The sequence below is a fragment of the Cheilinus undulatus genome, linkage group 4 (genome assembly GCF_018320785.1).
Source record: "Cheilinus undulatus linkage group 4, ASM1832078v1, whole genome shotgun sequence".
Taxonomy (NCBI): Eukaryota; Metazoa; Chordata; class Actinopteri; order Labriformes; family Labridae; genus Cheilinus; species Cheilinus undulatus.
In genome coordinates, this window is record NC_054868.1 from 53,195,278 (window position 1) to 53,213,287 (window position 18,010).

Here is an 18,010-nt window from a genome sequence, read left to right on the forward strand (position 1 = left end):
TGTTGTTTTTGAAAAGAAAAAAACTCACTGCTGTTCTTTGTTCTTCTTTTAACGAAGAAATGTCATCAAGTTCTGATAAAACTGGTGCTTTAGCAGCATCCACGCTAATCTCTTCCTCCATGACTGCACCAGCTCTTGCTGCTGCTTGTTTACGTCACGACTCTGCTGCCCCTGAAAGCACTGCCCCTTGTCGCTGATTGGTCCTGTCTCTTTCTAACCGGGCCCAAACGGTTCAGATGGGACCTTTGCAAGATGGATTCGCCAGTGAAAAACAAGGAAACGGGCGTATCCATCTGCTCTGCAAGGTTAGTTCACATAGACAAAAACCTGAGAATCAGATCTAGGTGATGTAAACATGAGGTGCTCTGATTTTGGAAATGGTGTCTGAAAATCTGCTGGTCTGTTGGCAGGCCCTAGGATTTAAAATCCAGTGTTAGCTCCACAGCTACAGACGCAGGTAAAAGCTGAATACGAACAATACTGCTGTGGTGACGTCTTAGTTCACATATGAAGACAGTAATCATTTATTGATCAGCAAAAATAATACAGATTTTGGTCAAAATTGATGACTTTATTAGAAAATGAAGTTTGATCAATAAAGTCGGAGGTGAAGTGTGATCATTTTCACATTTCTCTCAGTGGTGACGTGTTCCCGTGGTAACTGGTTAAACATTTAATCAACACCATCAACGCCCCACATGTGGTCAGAAAGTCCATTACAGGAAATGAAGCAGAAAGTTTTTTGAATTCTGATCAATTTTACCTGCAATTATGGTTTTCAGAAAAAAAACGAAAAGAAGCAGACAGGAGTTGTTAAAGCATACACTATACATAACGAGAACCACATTAATACTGTAATTAATCATCTTCATATTATTCTTATTACTATAATTATTATTATTGAACACTAAAACACAGCCGGAGCAGAGCTGAGGCTGAACAGTTCATCAGAAAGGAAGGAACTAAAGTGACATGCAAACGTCCTCTGAGTCCTGGCATTGTCCTCGTCTTCATCGTCCTCATTGTCTTCTTGTCATCATCTTCATCATCCTCATCATCCACCTGTTCATCATCTTCATCATCCTCATCATCCACTTGTTCATCATTTTCATCATCCCCCTGTTCGTCGTCTTCATCGTCCTCACTGATCTCTTCATCTTTCATCTTCATCATCCTCGTCTCCATCAGCAGTGCATTATACTTTTTCAAAGGAAAGCCTTTACTTCACACAGCGAGAGCTCTTATTGGCTCATGTTTGACTATCTGCAGCTGCCATTGGCTGAGCATGGTTAACTCTGATTGGGTCAGTTTGTTTGGCACGTGGTCATGTTTGCTTCAGAACTCGTTTGGCGATAATCTGTGCATGGGTGCGTGCAAATGATGGGGTACAAAAGTTTATTGATAAGGTATTAATGTAAACAATTACTACTGAAGTAAATCATCTCTAAGTATTACAGTCTAAATTCATACCAAATATCTCTGATATCACAGGTCATGTGATTTACTTTGTAAAGTCTGTTATGATGATTTTTAATACATGAGATGTACCACTGCTGCTCTGATCAATAAATATCTGATTTCCTGTTAGGATCAGTGTGTATGGGCAGGGATGGGCAGCAAACACTTACCAGCCAATCAAAGACATAAGTTTACGATTTAAATATTCAAACAAAAATTTAAAAGGGCAGGATGTAGCTAAGTAGTGGGCTGATCAGACTGATCAATCAGAGTATGAGAACCAATCAGAAAGATGGATCAGACACTGTTTAATGACTTCAAATCCATCAGGGTCAGTTTATCTTTTTCTGCTAAGTTTTAGACCAGAACTTTTGATGAAATGTGATATTTTTGTTTTTCTTTGATCTGACACACAATTTTGATTAATGATACTATGGTAAATGATGAATACAGCATCTGTTCACATGTTTGAGGGTCCAATTACTGTTTCTGATATAATTTCATTAGCAAACCCGCACTGGCTCTGAAAATCTACCTGTGCTGTAATGCTGTAACTGTGATGATATATCTGTAAAATAACTTTGTAAAGGTGGTGCTGTAACAGTGACTCTGTAAAAGTAACTCCAAGACTTAAGCCAAAAAGGTGACTCCATAAGTCTGACTCAGTAATGGTAACTCTTTTACAATGAAGCTATAACAGTGACTCTGTAACAGGGACGTTGTAATGTTAGGGCTGTAACTGTCACTCTGTAATAATGAAGCTGTAACAGTGACTGTAAAGGAGACTGTAACAGAGACTCAATCATGGTGGGGCTGTAATGATGAAGCTGTAACAGTGACTCTGTGACCGAGCAGCTATAACTGTGATGCTGAACAATGATTCTGTAACAGTGACCCTGTTAGATTGACTATGTAAAAATGACTGACTCTGTAATGTGACTATATAACAGGGACTCTGTAACAGTGAGTCTGTAACAGTGACTCTTTAACAAAGACATTGTAACAGTGACTATGTAGCACTGACTCTGTTACGTTGACTATGTAACGGTAACTCTGTAACAGTGACTCTGTAATGGTGACTTTCTCTGTAAAAATGTCTCTGTAACAATGATTCTGTAACAGTGACCCTGTTAGATTGACTATGTAAAAATGACTGACTCTGTAATGTGACCATATAACAGGGACTCTGTAGCAGTGAGTCTGTTACAGTAACTATGTTACTATGTTACTCTGTAATAGTGACTTTTTAACAGTGACTCTGTAACAATAACTCTGTAATGTTGACTCTGTAAAGGTGACTCTGTTGCAGTGACTCTGCAATAGTGTTTATGTTACAGTCACTGTAACCATGGCTCCCTAAATATGACTATGGTGACTCTATAATGGTGACTCTAACAGTGATCTGTAACAGTGACAGTAACAATGACTCAGTTGCAGTGAGTCTTTAAGAGTGAATTTGAAACAGTGACTCTGTAACAGGGACTTTGTAACAGTGACTCTGTAACAATGATTCTCTTACAGTGGCTCTGTAACAGGGACTTTGTCACCACACTATGTAACAGTGACTCTAACAATGATTCTCTTACAGTGACTCTGTAACATTGACTGTAACAGTGACTCTGTAACAATGATTCTGTAACAGTGACTCCGTAACAGTGACTCTGTAAGAGTGACTCTATAACAGTGACTTTGTGACCAGAATATGTAGCAGTGGCTATGTAACAGTGAACTGTAAACAGTGACTCTGTAACAGTGATTATGTAACAGTGACTCTCTAACAGTGATTCTGTGATAGTGACTCTGTAACAGTGACTCTGTTGCAGTGACTCTGTAAAATTGAAATTTTAACAGTGACTATGTAATCTTGACTATATCACAGTGACTTTAACCGTGACTCTGTCATGGTGACTTTATAACTGAGAATATGTTACAGTGACCGCAACATTGACTCTGTAACAGTGACTATGTCACAATGACTCTGTAATAGTGACTCTGTAACAAGGACTTTGTTACCAGACTATGTAACAGTGACTCTGTACCAGTGGTTTTGTAATGCTTAGCCTTTTACGATGACTCTGTAACTGTGATTCTGTAACAGTGACTCTGTAACTGTGATTCTGTAGCAGTGACTTTGTAACTGTGGCTCTCTAACAGAGACTCTATAACAGAGTCTCTGTTACAGAATTTCTGTTAGAGGGACACTGTTACAGAGACTTTGTAATGCTTACTCTTTCACAATGATTCTGTAACAGTGACTCTGTTACCGTGATTCTATAATGGTGAATTCCTCACCCTGACCCTAAACCTTCAATCCCAAACTTCAGGGCTTTCTTCTAGATTGTAGCTGTGTAGGGCCTTTATCGTCCTTTTTACCATAGAAGATATGAATGAGGAGAAAATCCAAAATACATACAGACATGACTTAACCAGGAGTCTATTCGACTTGTCCAATGAAACTTAACAGACTATCATCTAAGACCATCCTGATGAACCTCGTACCATATGAACACCCTGGCCATGGTCGAACATCAGATCACAGTGATCTCATAATGTTGTTATCCAAATGTCATACATGACTCAGTGTGATCTGAAGTGACTTAAGTCAAATCAGTTTGAAGAAGCAGCATGTGTGTTAGACCAAGCTTTGACCATTGTGTCCTGACTCTGATCATTGGTTGGTTCCCATCTTGGCATCCTAAATCTGAACAGTTCATGGAAAAGCATGGAAAAGAAAGTTTGGTTATAAATTTGTCTGCCCATCCCTGCAGGTATCATGGGAGCATGTGTGTGGGCGTGTACAGTGTGGTGTATGTGAGTATCTGCCTCTCCATGCAGCTCCTGCAGTCTCTACTAATCAGGGATTTTCAGGCTGAAATAAGGAAAAAAATACTTACAATAAGATCTTTATCGTTTTATGCAGTGACTACATCTATCATCTGATCCTCTGTGATTTTAGGACATCAGTTATTTTATGACAGGTTTTCTGCTCTCAGCTCCTGATCGCATCCCTGACGAGTGCTGAGTTATTGCGTAAAGTCGTCCTCATTCTGTACAAGAGGAGCCTCCAAGACAAAAAATCTACGAAAACATGGCGTGAGCTTGTAGAAAACTGTCCACTGTGCTTGATTGTTTTTATGAATCAAATGTAAATGACCAGCCACGCTCCTCACCGACAGTTTTAACCTGGCGGTGAAGCGGTGAAAACGGCGGCGTCTGTTGAGTCAGAAGTTTCTCAGGAGTCCTCAGACAGATATGATTGGCTAAACTCCAAATTAGAGACACACCATCAGTGGTGAGTGGTCACCGCCATGACAGGGGGATGAAGGTGTGTCCATTGGCTGTAAGGCACTGGCTCGGGCGTGGTCAGGAGAGATCTGTCATGCTGAGGCTCATGGGTAATCCTGGACGTAGGTAAGCCACTGGGACACGACCATTCTCACTGGTCGATCCTGTGATGGACAGACGAGCTTTGGAGCGCATTGCATCTGTGAATTTCATCTGGAAGAAGAAAAAGAAAATTTCAATCAACAGGAGGTGAATGGGGTTTGACACCTGTACAGGTAAAATATTCACCTGAAACCACTGCATCTAAATAAAAGCCAACCCTTATCAACAAGAAATATGGCTGAAATAGTCGAAAGTTTCTGCAGTCACTAAATCCCAGAGGACCTGTCCTCTACAAAACCATGATCTCCCATCCACAAACACTGGTCAAGTTTCCATCCAATTTCAGATTTAAGGCACATTCTTCTTTAACTTTATAATTATAAAACAACCTAGAAGTGCTGAAAATTCAACAGAGGGGTCTCATTTACAAATGCGTACACTAGGGCTGTCACCTTTTATAAAAAAACAACTTCAAACAAAACATCCTCTTCATTCATTTTAATCTTTGATTAAGCTGCACTCAACAGTAGTACAACACAACGTCAGTGTCCGCCTTGTAACAGTTTAAATGTAAACCTTTTCCAGTGTTCAAAATGTCAAATTGAAGAGGACAGGGTCGATTTCTAAAGTTTGGGAACAAAACCGATGTGTCTGCTATTTAGACATTAAACGTTCAACTTGGTGGCATCCCGTATGGCCGTAGTTATTTTTTTAGATTATTTGCTTAGAAGACAAGCCTGTCAACTTGATCTGGATCGAGCGCACGGAGGTTCCTGGTACACACAAATATGTACGAGCCAGCTCAGAGAGCTGCGGGTATCTACTAGCCTGTAGGTGTGCCCGTAGATTTGTAGTCAATGTATGAGAGCTGCTTGGTACAGAGGCGACATACGGCTCTATCTTAGTTTGTTACTTTACCATCTGCACAGTAAAATCCAAAATATTTCCACAATTGTCCGCTCGTTGCTCCGCTTGCTAACGCCTTCCATTGTAAAATAGCATAGCAAACAGCAAATAGAGTCTTAACCGAGGTCAAGAGGGAATGCAACGGACAAGTTTCTCTGACGGCGCCCTCTGCTGGGTAGAATGGCAAACTACTTTAGACTGCATGATGCACTGATAGAGGGTGTATTTTGACTTCGAACGTCTCATTTCAGTTCGAATATGAACTTTCATCCTCAGGTTCGAATGAATGTTTGAATTTCGAATAGAAAGTGACAGCCCTAGCGTACACACAAAACAGGGCCTGAAGGAGGCATGAACCACTTTCCACGCAAAGTCTGTGATCTATAAAAAAAAATAGACCTGATGGCAAAATGTGAGGCAGCTCTGATCCAGACGTACAATAGTTATAGAGGGGGTATTATACTTTCCTGATTTTTAAAACATAAAGTCACAATGTCGGGTGTCCATACTCCACGAATGCAAATTTTCAAACCGCAAGATAAACATATGTGGCAGTAATCTTGGAATTAGAGTGTAAACTGATGAAAACGGTTCGTTGGGAATCTCTCCGAGATCTTCCCGAGACGGGATTTCGATGGAGCGAACTGATGAGGTCATCGCAATAGGATCCACTGACTGGTTTGTCAGTGCTGCTGGCAAAGTGGAACAGACCGCCTCTACAAGGCCTTCTAGCCATTTAGCCATTTAGTAACACAGTAACACTTACCAAACAGATATGTCCCGCTCTACCCTTTGCTGCTGCTGCTGGTTTTCTTCCCCCTCCCTCTCCAAACTATCAGGGTCAGACTTCGGGTCTAACACGTACGGACGTATATCAAAATTTGCCATATTTTACTCAGTCGGACCGGTTCATTCATAGTTTACAAGTACTAGCATAGCAACATAGCCACATTGGAGGGGGCGGGCACAAAACATTAAGTCCTGCCGCTGGCCTGCCTCTGGAAAATTGGCCAATCAGAGGAAAGCAGGTCCATGGAGGGAGGGTGTTAAAGAGACAGCAGCAAAAACAAAGCGTTTCAGACGGAGGTTAAAACAAGGGTTTTTCAGGACGAGGAGTTTTTTGAGCTGTAAACCATGTGAAGCCACTACGTGGGTATCAAAGAGGTGTGTAAAGCCTTGAAAAAAGGCATAATACCCCCTCTTTAAGGAGGCGGAGAGAGATTGGAGACACAATTTGGAATATGGAGCCAGTTAGTGTATTAATGCATCTGAATCAGTTATTTTCACTTAATTCAAGTTTAATTCCACTATTTACATCATCATTAGCTGACAGTTTCATTATTATGCATGCCTAGCGAGACATAATTTCTTCCTGACGTCAACATTTTTTTCATATTTATCCTTTGAAAACCCGTCATTGTTTTTATTTTCAGTCTCACAGTTATTCACCCTGTTAAAAAGGTCTCTGAACTCTCCGTCTACACCTCGACCTGTTCCTATAAGTCTACTGAGCTGGTCCTGTTAAAAAGGTCTCTGAACTCTCCGTCTACACCCAGAGCTGTTTAAAATTACATTTCGGGTAAATCTTCTGACATTGTGCAGTTAGAAATTTCAATAACCTGAATTCCTGAGAACACTTTCCTTTTGTTGGAGTGGACAGTTCAGTCCATTAATCCATTTTTTTTTTTTTTTTTTTTTTTTTACCTGAGGATGATAGTTATTCACCTTTAGTGAATGGAAAAATGAAATTACAGTTTTTTCAGCCGTTCACTTCTCAAAGTGTTTAAATGTTGTGATGCATTCGGATGGAAACCCCACCAGTGTTGACAATAATATCGATAAGGATAATTCTGATTTAAATGAGGATAATTCTGATTTAAATGAGGATAATTCTGATTTAAATGAGCGGTAGTTATTCTTCTAGTTGTACAATTAGACCACCAAAGACCTGACACACCAAGCTTCAGTTTCTCTATAAATACCAATAAAAAGCAATTTTTCAGACTTTCACACATGCAGAGGAACAGAAATAAACCTCATCATAAGGTATTACTAATGTAGAACAAACATTTCCTGAAGCCAGTGGATGGAGCAGCATGATCTCGGACATCACGCAGCGACAGAATGGAGGACGTTTAAAGCCATGCACTAAGTGATGTCTGTATGTTGCGACACAAACCAAACTGAGAAGATTATATAAAAAAAAGGGGCAGTCAGTGAGAATATGTGAATGTGATCGCTGGTTTGGGTTGCCTTCTTCTTTGTTCAGTCAGTGGTAATGATGTTGATCTGAATTTGACTCATTACATGTAAAAAGACAAAAAATACCAGGGCAAAGTCTGTCTAAGGACTTTAAAGTCTGAATAAAGGTCTAGGGTTAGGGTTAGGGTACACACCTTCACATTACGTTTCTTTGTGGTATGCCTGTGTCTCCTCAAAGATGATCATTGTCCCAGGAAAAACTTCCTCATGAAGTATTTCAGAAAAAGATTTTCATCCAAACATAAACCAAACTCACAGATTCTTCCAGCTGCTGCTCCAAAAACGTCACTGTTCCTTATTTTATGATCTCGTAATGTTAGTATTTGCCTACGACAAAGATGCTGGCCATTCAAACACTGGTACTAACCACTTAGATGTGGATTTAACCTGTGCACCAGTGAAACTATCAGGGACCAGAAACCTTCAGGTTAAACCATCAGGGACCAGAAACCTTCAGGTTAAATCACCAGAGACTGGAAACCTTCATGTTAAACCTTCAGGGACCAGAAACCTTTAGGTTAGACCATCAGGGACCAGAAACCTTGAGGTTAGACCATCAGGGACCAGAAACCCTCAGGTTAGACCATCAGGGACCAGAAACCTTGAGGTTAAACCATCAGGGACCGAAAACCCAACCTGGCACACCAGATGGATTCGTTTCACATATCCATCTGGTAAACCTCTCATACACAGCATTTGGGAAAGAGCAGAGCCTTTAAAAAAAAAAAAAAAACTCAGAGTGTGATTAGATGAACATTCTATCACATCTTTAAGGACCAATCAGATCAATTAAACACTTGACGTAGCCTCTACTGAGGAGTAAACTCATAGAGAGCAGCATAATGGTAACCATGGCGACTATAGACATGTCAGTGCACGACTTTTGTGGTTTTTGAAAAGAAGACAACTCACTGCCATTCTTTGTTCTTCCTATAACAAAGAAATTTCAGCATCCACGCTAATCTCTTCCGCCATAATTGCACCGGCCTCTTGTTGCTGCTTGCTCATGTCATGACTCCGCCCCCTCAACGCTGATTGGTCCTGTCACTTTCTAACCGGGCCCAAAACGGTTCAGATGGGAGCTTTGCAAGATGGATTCGCCAGTGAGAAACACGGAAATGGATGTATCCTTCCGCTACACAAAGTTACCAGAAACCATCATCATATTTTTCTTACTGCATCACGTCAAACTGACAAAAATCCAAATAGGAAGAAGATGAGAGAGCTGTGATAAACACAATGACAGTGGAACCATGAGATTCTATAGGAGCAGGGTTTGATGGTGCTCCCAGTCCAAAACCAGTCCATCTGAACATGATATTAAAGGGACTCATGATCAATTTATGGGGCTGTAAAAAGAATATTTGGGCATTATAATGAAATCAAGTTGACCTATTATAGACATATGAGGCCTAATTATAAAATAATGGGGCTTAATAGTAAAATCCTGGGGTCTCATAATAAAATCATGGGCCTGATAAAATGATGGGGCCTTATATTAAAATGATGGGGTCTCATAAAAAATTCAGGTGGTCTCATAATAAAATCTTGGGCCTAATAAAATGATGGGGTCTCATAATAAAATCATGAGTTCTCATAATAAAATCATGGGGCATTATAATAAAATCATGGGATCTTATAATTAAAGCATACAGTCAAAGAGATGAAGCATGATTGGCCATTGAATCAGGCAATTAAAGAGGATGATTGGCTAAAAAAAGTTAAAAGACCTTAGGGTCAGGAAGGTCCAAAAAAAAAACCAAACTGAATAGGAGGAGAGAATATACATAGAGAAAGAAGGAGCAGGTATGAAAGGAGACATAGGAGAGGAAAAAGGGAGACGAGAGGAGTAAGGAGACGAGGACAGAGGAGTTAAAGAGACATAGAGAGGAGTTTAGGAAAAAAGGACAGAGGAGAGAAGCAGGCAAGGCCAGAGGAGTGAAAGAGACAAAGAAAGAGGAGTTAAGGAAAAAAGTGAAGGTGATGAGGACAGAGGAGTGATGGAGATGAGGAGTAAAGAAGTAGAGGAGATGAGGACAGAGGAGATAAAGAGATAAAGACAGAGGAGTTAAGGAGATGAGGACAGTTGAGTGGAGGAGACAAGGACAGAGGAAAGAAAGAGGCAAGAACAGAGGAGTGAAGGAGATGAGGACAGAGGAGTGAAAGAGACAAGGACAGAGGAGTGAAGGAGACGAGGACAGAGGAGTTAAGGAGATGAGGACAGTTGAGTGGAGAAAGGAGACAAGGACAGAGGAAAGAAAGAGGCAAGAACAGAGGAGTGAAGGAGACAAGGACAGAGGAGTAAATGAGACAAGGACAGAGGAGTTAAGGAGATAAGGACAGTTGAGCGGAGGAGACAAGGACAGGGGAAAGAAAGGCGCAAGAACAGAGGATTGAAGGAGACGAGGACAGTTGAGTGGAGAAAGGAGACAAGGACAGAGGAAAGAAAGAGGCAAGAACAGAGGAGTGAAGGAGATGAGGACAGAGGAGTGAAGAAGACAAGGACAGAGGAGTAAAGAAGAGGAGGTCAGAGAAGTAAAGGAGATGAGGACAGAGAAGTGACTGAGATAAGGATAGAGGAAAGAAAGAGGCAAGAACAGAGGAGTGAAGGAGAGGAGGTCAGAGTAGTAAAGGACACAAGGACAGAGGAGTAAAGGAGAGGAGGACAGAGAACTAAAGGAGATGAGGACAGAGAAGTGACTGAGATAAGGATAGAGGAAAGAAAGAGGCAAGAACAGAGGAGTGAAGGAGAGGAGGTCAGAGAAGTGAAGGACACAAGGACAGAGGAGTAAAGGAGAGGAGGTCAGAGGAGTTAACGAGACAAGGACAGAGGAAAGAAAGAGGCAAGAACAGAGGAGTGAAGAAGACAAGGACAGAGGAGTGAAGGAGACAAGGACAGAGGAGTCATCTATAGCAGATATGGGAGGTGCAGGCAGTGAGCGGAGTTTAAGCGGATGGTTCAATGAGGACGATAACAGCCACAAACTGTTTCATGACTTTTAATGTTTGATGGCTGATCTTTGGTTTTGCGGGCTCTTTTGGTGAAAATGAGACGGTTTATGACTTTGAGGTGAGAAAGGTTCAGCCGTCAATCATCTCTCTCCTACCCGTCTTAGATCTTGACGCTCTCAATGCCATAAACGTTGTAGCCCTCTTTATAGGTGGCGTAGTTGGGCTGGTGGCTGGGGGACAGCAGGTTGAAGTTGGGGGCGTGTTGAGGAGACGACAGAGTGTGAGTGTAGTTTCCTGTGTGCTGCGGGGAGGTCAAGGTGTTGGCTGCCACCTTTACAACAGAAATAAGGTCAAAGGTCATGATTTCACTGTGAATACTTTGTAGGTGTTGGTTGCCACCTTGACAACAGAAATAAGGTCAAAGGTCATGACTTCACGGTGAATTATATCAAGGTGTTGGCTGCCACCGTTACAACAGAAATAAGGTCAAAGGTCATGATTTCACTGTGAATAATATCAAGGTGTTAGCTGCCACCTTTACAACAGAAATAAGGTCAAAGGTCATGACTTCGCGGTGAATAATATCAAGGTGTTAGCTGCTACCTTTACAACAGAAATAAGGTCAAAGGTCATGATTTTAAGATTAATACTACCAAGGTGTTGGCTGCCACCTTTACAACAGAAATAAGGTCAAAGGTCATAATTTCACTGTGAATACTCTGTAGGTGTTGGTTGCCACCTTGACAACAGAAATAAGGTCAAAGGTCATGATTTTATGCTGAATACTATCGAGGTGTTGGCTGCCAACTTTACAACAGAAAAAAGGTGAAAGGTCATGATTTAATGGTGAATACTGTGGAGATTTTTTCTGCCAACTTTACAACAGAAAAAAGGTCAAAGGTCGTGATTTTACGGTTGATACTAAAGAGATTTTGGCTTCCACCTTGACAACAGAAATAAGGTCACAGGTCGTAATTTTAAGGTGAATACTATCAAGGCGTTGAACAGTTGTCTATGAATGATCATGTCTATAGAGGATCTTGTCTAACAAGGATCTTGTCTAAAATGGATCTTTTCTGTAAAGGATCTTGTATATAAAGGGTCTTGTCTGTAAAAGATCTTGTCTATAAAGGATCATGTAATTAAAGGATCTTGTCTGTAAATGAACATGTATATAAAGGATCTTGTCTGTAAATGACCTTGTATATAAGAGATCTTATCTATAAAGGATCTTGTCTATAAAGGATCTTATCTATTAAGGATCTTATCTATTAAGGATCTTGTCTATTAAGGATCTTGTCTATAAAGGATCTTGTCTATAAAGAATCTTATCTATTAAGGATCTTGTCTATAAAGAATCTTGTCTATAAAAGATCTTGTCCATAGATTGCTGTTGGGCTTAGGACCCCTCCACCTAGTGAACCCATCCAACTGCCGTTGCTCCCCCTGCCCTTACAGAGGAAACGCTCGTAGAGACTCCAGTTCTGTCTGTTAGAGGGGGAATCCTGGGAATATGTGACCATCTTTGTTTAAAGGCTGAGGTCAGGGTTAGTCAGTATCGCTCAGACATGGCGGCTCTGACAGATGGGTGACTGTTTGTTGCATTTTTTCAAATGCTGCCCTTAAGATTAAACAGCCTATGAGTTAAGGTACTAATGTTCTGAATGATTAGTTAAACTTAACCCTAACACACTATCTGCTAGCTTTATTTCACTGAGATTTAATAAAACTAAAAGAAAAACATCCATAGCTCACAGTTGTTGACTGTGACCTGTTAGCTATTTAAACAAGATTTCTCTAGATTCAGACTTTACTGGAATCAAAGGAAATTACCTTCATCTTTTTGGCCTCAGCTCGGCTCTTGTAGCAGAACTCCACCAGTGCCACCATCATGGCCAGACCCAGACCTCCAACCAGGATGTAGAAAACCCCGGCGACGTTACTCAGAGACAGAGCACTCGTCTTCTCCTGTTGTACAGAGAGGGATTAACAAATACTGTTAGGAACCCAGTAAACTCATGAATTCACTAACAACCTACTAACTAATAAGATAACAAACTAAGTACCTGACTTGCTCAGGGACTTACTGGCTATGCTGCTTATATCAAAGCTCAACAATTTAAAGTGAAAAAAAAAAAGTTCTTTAAAAAGCACAATGTAGTGTCCGTATGACCCTATGTAGTACCATTATGTAGTGTCCATATCACCCTATGTAGTAACCCTATGTTATGTCCATATAACCCTATGTAGTGTCCATATAACCCTATGTAGTGTCCATATCACCCTATGTGGTAACCCTATGTAGTAACACTATATAGTGTCCATATAACCCTATGTAGTAGCCCCATGAAGTAGCCCTATGTAGTATCCATAGAACCCTATGTGGTAACCCTATGTAGTAACACTATGTAATGTCCATATAACTCTATGTGGTAACCCTATGTAGTAACACTATGTAGTGTCCATATAACCCTATGTAGTAGCCCCATGAAGTAACCCTATGTAGTGTCCATATAACCCTATGTAGTAACCCTGTTTAGTAACAATATGCAGAAACACAATGTAGTGTCCATATAACCCTGTGTAGTAACACTATGTAGTGTCCATAAAACCCTATGTATTAACTCTATGTAGTAACACTATGAAGTAACCCTACATAGTGTCCATATAACCCTATGTAGTAACACTATGTAGTAACATTATCCCATGTCCATATAACCCTATGTATTAACACTATGTAGTGTCCATATAACCCTGTGTAGTAACCCTATGTAGTAAAACTATGTAGTGTCTATATAACCTTATGTAGTAACACTATGTAGTGATATTATGCAGTCTTCATATAACCCTATGTAGTAACACTATGTAGTGTCGATATAACCCTATATTGTAACACTAGGTAGTATCACTATGTAGTGTCCATATAACTCCATGTAGTAACACTATGTAGTGTCCATATAACCCTCTGTAGTAACACCATGCAGTCACACTATGTAGTAACACTATGTAGTAACACTATGAAGTGTCCATATAACACTATGTTGTAACCATATGTCATTTCTACACAACCCTATATAGTATCACTATGTAGGGTTCATATAACCCTATGTAGTAACCCTGTGTAGTGTCCATATAACCCTATGTAGTAACACTACGTAGTAACAATATGTAGGGTCCATATAACCCCATGTAGTAACACTATGTAGTAACACTATGTAGTGTTTATATAACCCTATGTACTAACACTATGTAGTGTTCATATAACCCTTTGTACTTACACTATGTAGTGACCATGTAACCCTATGTAGTAACACTATGTAGTAACACTATGTAGTGTTCATATAATCCTATGTAGAACACTATGTTGTGTCCATATAACCCTATGTACTAACACTATGTCGTGTTCATACAACCCAATGTACTTACACTATGTAGTGTCCATGTAACCCTATGTAGTAACACTTTGTAGTATCCATATAACCCCATGTAGAAACACTATGTAGTAACACTATGTAGTGTTCATATAACCTTATGTACAACACAATGTAGTGTCCATATAACCCTATGTACTAACACTATGTAGTGTCCACATAAAATATCAGCATCTTCAGATTCTCACAGATTCTACCATCGATCATTTGACTTAAATGTAAGCAACATTTATCAGCCATGGTGCTGTCCACACAGGTTCAGGCTCTCATGGAGAGATATCACTGATGCCTGATATCACGCTGGTTCTAAACATCACATTTAACATCAGCGGGGCAGCGTCACGGCCATCAGCAGAAGATCTTACCCAGTTATTTTATTTTTGTGAATTGTTCTGTGTTGATTTGTTCAATATAAAGTAAAATCTGTGTCTTTCTAAGTTCACTACTTAATAAGTTTGCTAAATTATTTGGTGTTAAATTTTCTGCCTGTTGAGGTCATTTAGCCCTGTGGTGTTAAACCATGTGTACCAAAATAATGCTTATCTAACCCCAACCATGTTTAGAAGGACATCTAAGTTTAAACATCCAGATTTTAAAAACAGGAGTTTGAGGCTGACTGCTGTTCCAATCCTCTCTCTGTTTTTTGGATGTAATCAGGTTTATTTTTACTAAATGCTGTTAGAATACTTCAGTTTCATTAGAAATGGCATCCTTTAAGCATCAAAGTTTCCACAAACATTTTCACAGACAAACAGGACAGATGTGAGAGTGACCTTTGGTTTGTAAGTTGACAGTAATGTTAACAACGCTGATAATAAAAATAAATCAATAATCAAACAAACAGGGCAAAGTGTCGTGATAAAGTGCTCCATCTTTAAATTGGTTTCTCAAACATTCAAAGTGTTTAGAATCAAAAATCTACTAACAAAACAAACAACAATGTGAGATTAATTCTGAGGCTTTAAAATGTAGTCTCCGATATTTTCTACAGCTAAAATAAAAATGAATTCATGACGAACAAACACAGTGTTAATGTGACGGTAAAGTCTCTGTTCATTCTTTAGTAACAGCATAATTCGACTCTAAACCCCACATTTAATCTACTTTAATCTTACGCTGATCGTGGTTACCACGGAGACAGAACATGAACTTCTAAACCTTGCCTCATGTCCACAGATATGGTGTTTCTCCTCATCGGACCAATCTGATCAGAGAAAACTAAGGCCTACAGCCTTCATCTACAGCTGAAGATAAAACCCAAAGGTGTTCCATTTAAGGTGGAACTGCTGCCTACATCTGAATCTTGAGATCAGACATAATCGTCTGAGCTTAGGCAGAGCTGGAGCATTTCAGTGCAGGTGTCCTCTGATCAAATGATCCATATAATTACTGCCCAATAATTAAAAATAGATTATAATGTGATAGTATGGTACTGACATGCTCCTTTTTATTACTACATATTATGAAGCGCTAATAAATAAGAAAAATAAAACTGATAATAAAACAATAACAATAATAGAAATAATAATAACAATGAAAAAATATTCATAAAAATAAGGGAAAAATTACATAGTGTTATGCTAATGTGCAAGTCTACCATTTCTTTGCAAAAAAAAAGTAAAATTCCAATACAAACAGTTTATGGTAAAGTGAATGTTTCCTCTGTGTTATTAATAAATATTTAATAACAATAGAAAAAAATTGAAATAATGATAATAATAATAATTATTATTTTTTGGGGGTTAAAGTGAAGGTGTGCTCTATAAATAAATAAATATATAACAGTACTGATCATACAACCACAGTAACAGACAGAGCGATTTGATTGGCCCACAGACACAGACGACTAACCTTATTGGTGGAGTCCTTGAAGCCACACTCTCCTTTATCGTACCACCACTTGTTTTTCATCTTGTCTAGGGTCCCTTGCTCATTCAGTTTCAATACGGCAAGGTTTACTGGCACTCTTCAATGGGAATAACATAAATAACATCATTATCAATGTTATCTTATGTTATTAGTGGGGCAGCGGTTCTCAAGCTCTGTCCTGCGGCCGTGAAAGGGCCGTCTGATGGATGTTAATAAGATTAAATAGATCCCTTTACTTCCATTTACACGGTCTGAAACTTCATCATCATTTTAGATAAATGTTCAGGCTACATGCTAACATGATTAGCCTGCCATCATAGGCCCCTCTGATTGGCCACTGAGACAGAGGGGGAGAGGCGCTGCCATGAGAACCTTTCTGATTGGATGAAACAGGTCAGAGCTGCTGATAAACACCTTTTATCATCAACTCTTCACCTGTTTCCTGTTGTTTTCCTGTTGCTGCCATCTGGTATGAGGTCACATGACCCTGAGCCTGCCATGACCCTGACCTGTACCCAGACCTCAACCAAACAGAGCGCAACACAGTGAGAAGAAGCAGCACGCAGCGTAACACAGCGCTGCCTGTGGGGGGCGCTGTCCAAGAGCTGAGACAGCAGTAATAACAACAATAATAATAATCATTTAATTATTATTATTATTATTATTATTATTTAAATTAGTTTATTATTACTATATTACCTGATAGACACTCTTAAAACCCCCAAATCATCCCTGAGTTATTGCGTTAAGATTAGTCACTAACTTTTTTCCACCACAGGTGGGGCTATGCTGTGCTGCTTCTTCAGAGCCCCCGCCCGTGTGCGTGTCTGTGTTTGTGTGTATTAACCTTGCTCTCCCCTCCTCCGCTGCCGCACTCGCCTTTGTCATACCACCACTTGTTTTTCAGTTTGTCCAGCAGCCCCTGCTCGTTCAGTTTTAACACGGCCAGGTTCACCGCATTTCTACATGAACACAGCGTCTGTTAGCACACAGTCACGCCCCCTGCTGGGTCACTTTAACACGGCCAGGTTCACCGCGTTTCAGTCACGCCCCCTGCTGGTGTGCACTGTAACATGTTAGCGTAGCATAAACAGCATAGACACAGCTGGAGGATGCTCTTAGCAGCAAGCTAACACTAGCAAGAATATATGAGTGGCTGAGCTCTGCCTGCTGAATACCATACCCTCTTCCAAAAAAGTTGGGACATCATGTGAAATGGAAAAGAAAACAGAACACAGTGACGTGTAAATCCTTTCAAACTAAATTTGACTGATAAATTCAAGGATAAGATATTCAATGACCACAATTATAAAATGTTTTAAATAAATGAATGCAATCTGAATTCCAAGCCTGCAGAACATTACAAAAAGTTGGGTTGGGTATCCGTGAAGAATGATCTAGAAACACCAGAAACATTCCACAGTTAAGAAGGTAAGTTAGGTATAGGTGATTTGTGATGGTGTGGGGGTGTATTAGTGTTTATGGCATGGGTCACTGTCACATCTGTGATGGTGTGGGGGCATTTTAGTGTTTATGGCATGGGTCACTGTCACATCTGTGATGGTGTGGGGGCATTTTAGTGTTTATGGCATGGGTCACTGTCACATCTGTGATGACAGCATTAATACTGAGTGGTGTATTAGTGTCTATGGCATGGGTCACTGTCACATCTGTGATGGTGTGAGGGTGTATTAGTGTCTATGGCATGGGTCAATGTCACATCTGTGATAATGTGAAGGTGTTTT

At 40.0% G+C, this 18,010-nt stretch overlaps 1 protein-coding gene across 4 annotated transcripts in view; it reads right to left on the reverse strand.

The window, feature by feature from the left end:
- Positions 1 to 4,354: 4,354 nt before the first annotated feature.
- LOC121507736 (glutamate receptor 2-like) overlaps positions 4,355 to 18,010 on the reverse strand; it is a 42,736-nt gene continuing 29,080 nt past the window's right edge. For 2 of the 4 annotated variants that reach the window (XM_041784065.1, XM_041784067.1), the window contains exons 17-20: positions 17,113 to 17,227; positions 12,799 to 12,933; positions 11,121 to 11,296; positions 4,821 to 4,956 (exon numbers count right to left, since the gene is read on the reverse strand). In XM_041784065.1, the coding sequence (XP_041639999.1) occupies positions 11,126 to 11,296; positions 12,799 to 12,933; positions 17,113 to 17,227 (421 nt within the window). In that variant the 3' untranslated portion in view covers positions 4,821 to 4,956; positions 11,121 to 11,125. Of the gene's footprint in view, positions 4,957 to 11,120; positions 11,297 to 12,798; positions 12,934 to 17,112; positions 17,228 to 17,264; positions 17,332 to 18,010 lie in introns of those variants that run through there. The other 2 variants (XM_041784066.1, XM_041784069.1) reach the window with 2 other exon arrangements.